This window comes from Populus nigra, chromosome 3, assembly GCF_951802175.1.
Source record: "Populus nigra chromosome 3, ddPopNigr1.1, whole genome shotgun sequence".
NCBI lineage: Eukaryota > Viridiplantae > Streptophyta > Magnoliopsida > Malpighiales > Salicaceae > Populus > Populus nigra.
Genome location: NC_084854.1, coordinates 20913782 through 20922843, shown reverse-complemented (window position 1 = coordinate 20922843; position 9062 = coordinate 20913782). Strand labels below are relative to the sequence as shown.

At 36.6% G+C, this 9062-nt stretch overlaps 1 protein-coding gene across 1 annotated transcript; it reads left to right on the top strand.

The window, feature by feature from the left end:
* Positions 1-1874: 1874 nt before the first annotated feature.
* On the top strand, positions 1875-4862 carry LOC133688067 (uncharacterized). The gene is made up of 6 exons (XM_062107454.1): positions 1875-2336; positions 2412-2465; positions 2570-2650; positions 3720-3789; positions 3877-3965; positions 4475-4862. Exons 1-6 carry the CDS (start codon positions 2136-2138, stop codon positions 4607-4609), a joined length of 630 nt encoding a protein of 209 aa, XP_061963438.1. The 5' UTR covers positions 1875-2135; the 3' UTR covers positions 4610-4862.
* The last annotated feature ends 4200 nt before the right edge of the window (positions 4863-9062 follow it).

The window sequence follows — 9062 nt, the reverse complement described above, 5'->3', positions numbered from 1 at the left end:
GCTTATGATGCTCATCTATGGTCGAGGGCAGTGCGCCGCCCCTTGTGTGCTGCTTGCTGGGAATGAGAAAGTGATGGTTTTGTGGAGAGAGTAGAAAAATTTTAAGCTCGAAAAACAGAGCACTTGCGTGGAATGCAAATTGTTTAAAAAAAAGATTGGATTTTTTGAACTAACAAAATTATTTACCCGTATGTTTAGTAGTTAGTGCCCATAGACCAACCTAGCAATTAGCATAACTAGAGACCGACCCGTCGGGGATTTCTCTCTTTAATTTTTTTATGCAAAGGCACAAAGCCCTAATTATTTTTCACTGGTTCTGTATTTATTGTGTAACAGCTTGAAAAAACTGTAACTAATTTAGAATGTGTGGTGTGATTTGTGTTAATTTGTTGGCAATCTAATAACAATGATTAGCGAGAGAGAGAGAGATTATCTTCTGCTGACCGATAATAAATAAGCCCAGCCATAGCTTTTCTTCAACTGCTCCATCACTGATCATCTTTCTTTCTTATATCATACACTGAAAGATTCAGTCTTTTCATATCTAGAAGACTGCAGTTTTTCTTCTGTCAACGATGGCGAAAACATTGACAGTATTGTTTTATTATTTTATACAGGAATCCTGCTTGTTTTTGTCTATGATCAGTACAACAAGACAACAGCAAGGGATCACATGACATGTCATCTTCTTCATTTCCATTCTCAAGCCATTGCCGATAAAGGATGCTGTAAGAACTTGGTGTTTTTCCGCGCTTAGGATGGAAGCATGTCCAGGCTTAACTTTGGTCCCTAGGCAACGTTCCTGCAGGGAAATTTCGTAAAGGCAGTCAATGCACCTCGAAGCTAGCTGCTATATCCTGTCACGCTTCTAAATTAGAAAATGATCGACACATGATCTAAAGTAAAGACTACTTTAACCATGTTAAGTCTTAAACCTGTCACACTAAAACATCTTCCAAACAAAGAAGTTTCAAATAAATTCTAAAAGGATAGCTCAATTGATTAGATTATGGATTTGTTTTTCAGGGATCATTAGTTCAAGTGCCACAAATATCGGGACCACTGGAAACTTATATGGTCATTAATTTCAGGATCTCGAGGAATTAATCGAGGTGCGCGTAAACTAATCTGAACAATAAAAAAAAAGATTCAAATAGCTGAAACAATATAATCACATCAATTATATAAACACTCATATTCTTACACAATATCTATAATTATGTACAAACATTTCAAAACATACACTCAATCCATGGTAATTACAAAGCTTACATCATATATTTATATATATCCAAACATGAAAATACAAAACAAAGTCTCCAAGAAATGACAAACTAGCAACAAACTAACACATGACTTTTTAGAAGACATCAAACTTTTCCTTGACTTTAAATATTTGTTTGTTTGGGAGTCCGATTACGACTACTTTTCAAAAAAATCTCTTCTAAAAAAGACATTGGCGACACCTTGACCTATTTTTACATTAAAAATAAAATAATCCAACTTAGAATGAAGCGTAGATGAATAATCTAGTAGAAACCGGAAAGCTTCTTTTCAATCCAAGCTTGGGTCGAAAAGGGCTGGGCTGGTCGAGAAAGCAGTAATAAAATTGGGATACAATACACATTTTTTTAGTAGGAGCCAGTTATTTGAGTCGGGCTGGTTAGATGAACCGGGCTTGGACCCAGCAAGCGATGATGGGTTAGATGAACCGGGATAACATGTTATTAAGCTAAAAAGAAAAAAGAATGGGGCTCCCGATAAGAAGAAGTTTCGAGAAGAGCCTTGAGGCTTCCAGTCTGGTTCACGGCCTTTTCCCCAATAATAATAACAATAATAGTTAATCCAATATTACAGGAACAATAAATTAAGAAAAACGTGGACTTTTCTTCCCTTGAAGCAATAGGCAATTACAGCAGCAGCCTCTCTTTTCGCAACCCTGCTCCTCCACCTCCACCCCCACCCCGGCCCCCGCCACCGCCTCCATTAATATTTGACTGTTTGGCTGAATATTTTATATAAAAAATTGGTTGTTATCGATCGATCTAAGATCTTTTCTTTCTTTCTGCCTGGTTGCTATTTAGTATTGGATTGATTCTTTATTTATAGAAAGAAAGAAAGAAAAAGAAGAGAGAATGGAGAATGGAGGAGGAGGAGACATAGAATGTAACAAAAATAGCAAAGAAAAAGAAGGATCAGTAGGAGGAGAAGGCTCGTACAGGTATTGGGTGAGGGAAGCAACAGCAGATGCAGCTCCTCTCCCCCTTCCTAAGAAGCTGTCTCCTCAAGATCACCTTCCTTCTCAACCCAACAACCTTGGTTCTGCCTGGAATACGGTACCCTTCTTCTTCTTCTTCTTCTTTTATCATTATATTTATATAATTTTTTTAATTGCTAATAAACTTGTGCAGGCTGGAACATGGGAGGAGAAAAATCTTAATAATTGGGCCACCCATAGGATAAAGGTGAACCTATACTCTATTTTATTGCTGAATTCACTCCTCTCTCTTTTATTTGTCACAATCAATATCACCAAATATTCTACACTTTCGTTCTTCCTATATCGCAGGAGCTGCTCCTGTCGGTGGCCTCCTTGGAGTTCTCTGGTGGCAAAGCAGAAATAGCACAAGTGTCCAAATGTTCTGGTGATGTAAGTTCTTTTTTATCCCGTAAAGATGGAAAGTTTAGGCTAGATAAACACCTTGTTCTATAATGCATCTTCAAAGTTATTTTTTTTTCTTACATACAATATTTACAACAACAGAGGTTTAGAAATTTCCCTTCATGTCTGATGACTGACACTGTGTATTACTATTGAAATGGTGCTCTAATATCTTTGAAATAGGCAAGAGAAGTTTCTTCTCTGTCGAATGCTTTTTGTAATGCTCTCAAAAACATGGTTAGTGATGCACATTCCTACATATCATTGCTGCTTATACAAAACGAACACCTTTGCCAGGCAGCTGTACTCTACCGATTAAATCCCAAGAGCTTCTAGCCTGTTTAATGTAAGAATAGATGACTTGATCGATTGATTCAGCTGCTTTAATTAAAACTCACTTTGCTAAGATTTGCCTCTCTTTTGGAAGTTACCAGTGGTCACATTCCTAATTTAGACAGCTCCTAGAATTTTTTCTAAGAAAAAAATAGAAGTCTAGAGGAAGTTGAGATATCTATCTTGCTTTCCATTGAAAACTATTGTTCCTACTTTGGACCAACCCAAGACTTTATAAGAGTATATGACAGAAAAGTTGCCACTTTGAACTTCTCCAGTCCCGCTATCATATTTCCACTTTGTTTTTATCTGGGGAAACAGTTAAAAAGACACTATATTTTTTTTTATGTTGGTTGATTGCTGTCGTTCTGTGTTGTCTTTGAATTGTCCTATATATGGCTAATATCATGAAAAAGCAAACCAGAAGTTCTAGTGCTCTCTAGTGCAGATCGAAATTGGACTGAAAGTCAGAAAAATGTGTGATAATTGGTTACCACTTGATAATCTTACATGTAAATATGGCCCCTTTTAGATTCAAACCCTTATTCTACTACACATTATTTTGTTGGTAGTGTTTTTTCTTCCTTTTTTTTTCCCATTCTGATGTCTCATTATTATTTAAGAGGAGGCCCTGCACAAATATTTCTGTCATTATCATGTTTTCAATATCCTGCATATTTGATATGCATGGGAAGTTTAATTCGGTTACCACTTGAGTGAGCAGGCATTCTTGGTGATCGTGAGGAACAAGAAACGTGTTGGATATACCTATGAGTTGACATTGAAAGTTAAAGGTAATTTGTTGTCATTTAAAATGGCCTCCTTTCCCATCTTGATCTATCTACTCTATCCTGAAAGAGTTGTTATGTCCGTGGAAATAGGGGAATGGACTGTCAAAGAGGAGAAAAGGATGGTGAAGGGTGACATCGATTTTCCCGAGTTTTCATTTGGTGAGCTGGATGACCTGCAGGTAAGTTCTGTATTTCCATCCAAGTGTTTGGAGTATAGAATGAAATCTAGATGGAAGTGACAGGAAAATATCGGGAAATTTAGGGTGACCTGTGGAAATATAGTGCAAAACCCCTCTGTATGTTAGGCCAGGTTGTTTTTGTGTTGCTTTACTCCCTCCTGCTTGCTCCATCATCTTCTCATCAAAATAGCTAAAAGATGAGAAAACACTTCAGTTCTTTATTTAATAGCGTGGAATAGAGTAATTCCTACAGTGAGGGCTTGCTTGTAACCTGTAGTAATTCCATGAACAATTATATAGCAGACAAAAGGTCAAATAACCCATAAACTTGCATGAGTCATATTAACCGGTGGCACTTTTATTTTATCAAACCATTTCTATGTGTATCTATCTTTATGGAGGTTTGTGCTAGCCTGTCAGGTTGCACTCATCTGTATATAGACTCTCGTCTAATGATTAATTAAAGAGTTTTAATGATAAATCTTAATCTTTTGCTCTTGCTATTCTAGATGCAAGTACAGCTTAATGACGAGAAGGATCTCTCGCAGCAAGATAAGCTGCAGATCAGTCAGGATTTGAAGCTGTTTTTACAGCCTGTCCGTGAAAAGCTGCTCCAATTCGAGCAGGAACTCAAAGATAGATAGAAATGGGGGCCAGTAAAGGCATTTTCCTCAAAATCTTGCCTTGATTATGTTGTTGGACTGTAACGTTAATTTTTAGCAGTTTTTTCCCCCCAATATGTAAACGTAACAAAAGATCATTAAGACGACAGTTTCCTGTGGCCATGCACTGAAAAGGCGTAGGCAAACAGAACTTGAGATGGACTTTATTGGGTGCTTTGATTATGTCACGTGCATCTTTCAGATTTATCTATGGTGGTTCTTTATGATGACACAATTTATTCCATCTTCTAGTTTATTAGAGGATGAAGTTGTGTTTTATATGGTGGTTGGAACTTTGTGTGCATTTACTTGTACGGTCAACTGATGATGCTACTCTTGCAAGGTGAATTCTATTTCAGTGTGAGAAGTCTCCAAGTGTTATTTCGATGAAATAGCTGAGACAGGAAACTGTGTTTTTAAAAATTAAGAAATGTTTTTATTTATTTAAAATATATATATTTTTTATGTTTTTAGATTTTTTTAATGTTGATATTAAAAATAATTTTTTTTATTTTAACATATTTCTAAATATTTTAAAGTGCACGAACTAGAGAAATCTCGAACAGGCAACTACCCTTGTGATGTTCGGCTCTGATGTCCCAATTCCTTCAGGCTTTTATCTAACAGAACTTTGTACAACTCGAAGAAGGCCGTGCAGTTGTAGGAAATGCCGCACCCTTCCGAGATCTTTCCCCTTTTTAATTCGACGCAGGCCGTGTCGTTAATAAGCAAAATGTCTGCCGGTGTAAAGGTTTTACTCGGCGATGGATTAGAACCACTTTTATAGGAAAGAAAGTGAATTGAATCTTTCTACGTCAATCGATTTTTTCTTCTTCTTTTTTGGTAAATGGTACAGATGAATATGGAATCCAAATGCGAATTTCAATAAATTAAAGCAAGATTTTATGGGAGATCAGGGAACTCAAGAAATTCTCCTTCATTAACATTAAATTAATTAACAATTGTCGGCTCGACTAATTCGAAATAATTACTTGCCGATGGATTTCTAATAATGTAACAGCACAGAGGAAAGTTTTTGTTTTTTCACGTACTTTTCCTTGTTTTTTAGGATTCTGGATAGCTCTTACAAGCAACTTCAGTTTTGTGGTTATACTGGTATCACCATGAAAAAGAAAAGAAAAAAAATCTTCAGATACTCTTCATGTTCTCAGAGATCAATTACTTCCAGGCAAGCACCAAAATAGCTCTGTGATGGTTCCAATTGATTCTACCGCATCTTTTCCTCTCTTTCTTTTAAAGCTTGTGACTGCTAATCCTAACTTTTTACATGCTTTGCTTCTCGGTGTCAAGACAGAAGCACTACCACCATTGCAGAGAAGAATGAAGCTTCATCGTCGGGCAATGACAATGATGCACGTGTCAATGAGCCCAACAGGTCAATGATTAGTATCTTCTTCTCTTTCCGTCTTTCTTCATTGGTTCATGGAAACCCTCCAATGAATTATTCTCTTGCAGAGACTTGCGAGTTACAGAGACTTTGCGCACACAAATTGAAATTCAAAAGCTGCTGCATGAGCAGCTTAAGGTGCCTCGATGCCTTCTAGTCATCATGTTGTAAAATTGAGTAGAATGAAGAGTTCTTGAGGAAGTTAATGGAAGAACAGAAAGCGATTTCAACCCACGAGCCGCCATCATCTTCTATCCCTGCTAAAATCGAGAGAGATAGAGAGCTTAACAGTTCACTGTTAAATTGTTCAACGTCATTATCTGAGTTACAATTTCATTATTTTCAGCTTATATACAATGACTAACAACCCTGTAACTAACTCTACTAACTGAATTAACTAACTACAATTAACTCTAGCTATCCTCACGTGCTCAGTTCCATGTTGTTTCCGATTACTAGCAGTTGCTTTTTCTGCTACCGCATTTCTTCACGTCACTTCTTCTTCCTTGGCTACCACGCTACGGCTGACCTCTTAAGCCCGTAACAATATTCTCCTCTTCAAGAGATTCTTGTTCTCATGGATCTATGCAAAAATTTAAAAATTATTCATTGAGTTCTTCCAGATAACATTGATAATTTTATTTAGGGTCATCCATAATGAAGACCCTCTGTCACAAAACTTCTTGATGTTGTTCATTTTTTTTGCTGTCAAACATATCAAATGGATCTTTTTTGGCATAAAAAAGATTGGCCTTGAACTCTAGTTGACCCTTAACAGAGAATAAGTGCTTAACAGCCAAATAATCTTCCTAAACATTGATCAAACTCTTGTAACAAGAAACATACTCCACCTTGGTGATCCTTTAGGCTTGAACAACTAGATTGGCTTCTGTTTGTTGAGAACTATCATCCATGAAAATCCTTCTTAATTTCAGTGTCTTTTTTTTCATCAAATTCCTCAACATCACCCTCATCTTCCTTATTTAATCCATTATTTATATAATTCTCAGCTTCTTGCATTTTCATACTAGAACTCTAAATAAATTCTCCACTTTCAAAAGGTCCATACAAAAATTCACAATAAACAACATTTTTTTTTCAAAAATCAAACCTCCTTCATTTTCTTTTTCTTTAGAACTCACTTCTCTATAACTGATCTCAGATTTAGTTAAAGAAAAACAGTTTACCTCCTTGAAAGTATTTTGATTCATTATAGTAAGTTCTTGATGCGATGAGAATTGAACATAAACATTCATTCCCTTTATGATTGGCTGAACATTTGTTTAGTATTGAAAAGCATTGATGGTTAAAATAATATCTTGAATTTTAAGAAGAACCTGCTTTTTAACATGAAGTATAAAAGTTTGCTATGATCCTGAAGGGCTAAAATATCTGAAACAAGTCAATTTAAAAACTTCATACCCCACATTACAAAGATAGGTAACTTTGAAAGGTTCAGTCATTTTCAAACAACTCTCATTGAAAGAAGTTGAACTTAAATTGTTTTGGTAATTAGCTTTGTTTGGACTGCTTTTGTGGGTAAAAAAATCACTAAAGACGATTCTTTTTAGTCTCCTTTCTGAATCAAAGCATTGATTTCTTGAAGTTGATGGCAAATATTTCACACTCATTCTTCAAATCTCTTGTGTGTTCTTCCAAAGCCTTCACCATGCTGCTTTCCTTCATTGTTAATAGTTTCTTGAAGATAAGCTACCTTCCTTTACCATTGGAAAATGGGTCTGATATAAATTTTTTAAGGATCTTTTCTTAACAAACAATAGTTTTAGAAGAAAATTTGAGGGAGAATTAGAAGAGAGTTGAGAGAGATAAAGAGTTTGACAGTTAATTATTCAATGTCATCATCTGAGTTACAAGTTCATTATTTCCAGCTTAGATACAATGACTAACAACCTTGTAACTAACTCTACTAACTAAATTAACTAACAGCTAACTGCCTTAACTAACAGCCTTTAAAACCCGTTTTCAGCACTTCCGGACTCAGTTTTGAGCCCATTTTCTCCACCATTTGGCCTCGATTTTGCCCTTCCTCTCTCTTCCTTGTTCGGCTCAGTTTTGCCCTTTCTTCTTCCTTCCATGTTAGGCTCGGTTTTGCCTTTCTGGATTAGGTGCTGCCCTTCTAGATTTGGTTTAGCCCTTCCTTCGTCCTTCCTTTGTTGGGCTTGGTTTTGCCCTTCTTTTTCTTGGAGTTTGGACTTGGTTTTGAGCTAAAATCTTCTCTTGTATTGGCCTCGGTTTTGTGCCACCATCAAGTTCAAACTTGAAAGCGAATAACCAGGAGATGGAAAAAAAATATATGCAAAGATTTATGATTGATGGAATATTAATCAGTCCCTGATGAGCTACCATGGTTGCCTGTGCTCCACTCACCATATTAATTATGAGATTATCGTCATCTCCATCAATATCACCTTCATTCTCTTTTAAGTTGTGAATTATCAATTGTTTTGATGGAATCATCAACTTCATTTTCGAGTTCAATCTCACGACATGTATTGTCTGAAACATATTCCATCTGAAAGAGCTTATTCATAACAGAATTCATCATATTGAGTTCTTCCCCATCCATCCCGGCACCCTGTTCTTCCATAGTAGGAATGTGTCCGTGTTTAGGTGGAGGAGGACCAGAGTGTCCTTCACAATCACGGAAATGTTTGGGAAGAGGAGGTGCTTCAACACGTCAGAAACTGTATCTGTGTTTGCCAGTTCCACTTAAAAGGTATTGATTTCAACCGCACCACAGAGAGACGTTTACATGCATAAGCCAATATTTATATAGCTGGAGACTGACATATGCAAGAGTGATGATGATAATACCAGTACTCCACCTTTCCTAATCTGGGGAAGAAGAGGCGAAGTTGATTATTTTCTGAAAGGAGCTGTTTGCTGGTGGGCTTTCCAGAAATGGGCTGTTTCTTGTTGGTGGGATCATCTTGAGCATGATCATGATTAGGAGTGCTCTTGATAAAGATAATGCTCTTCGGCCTTCTCAAGCCTAAGCTTTCCACC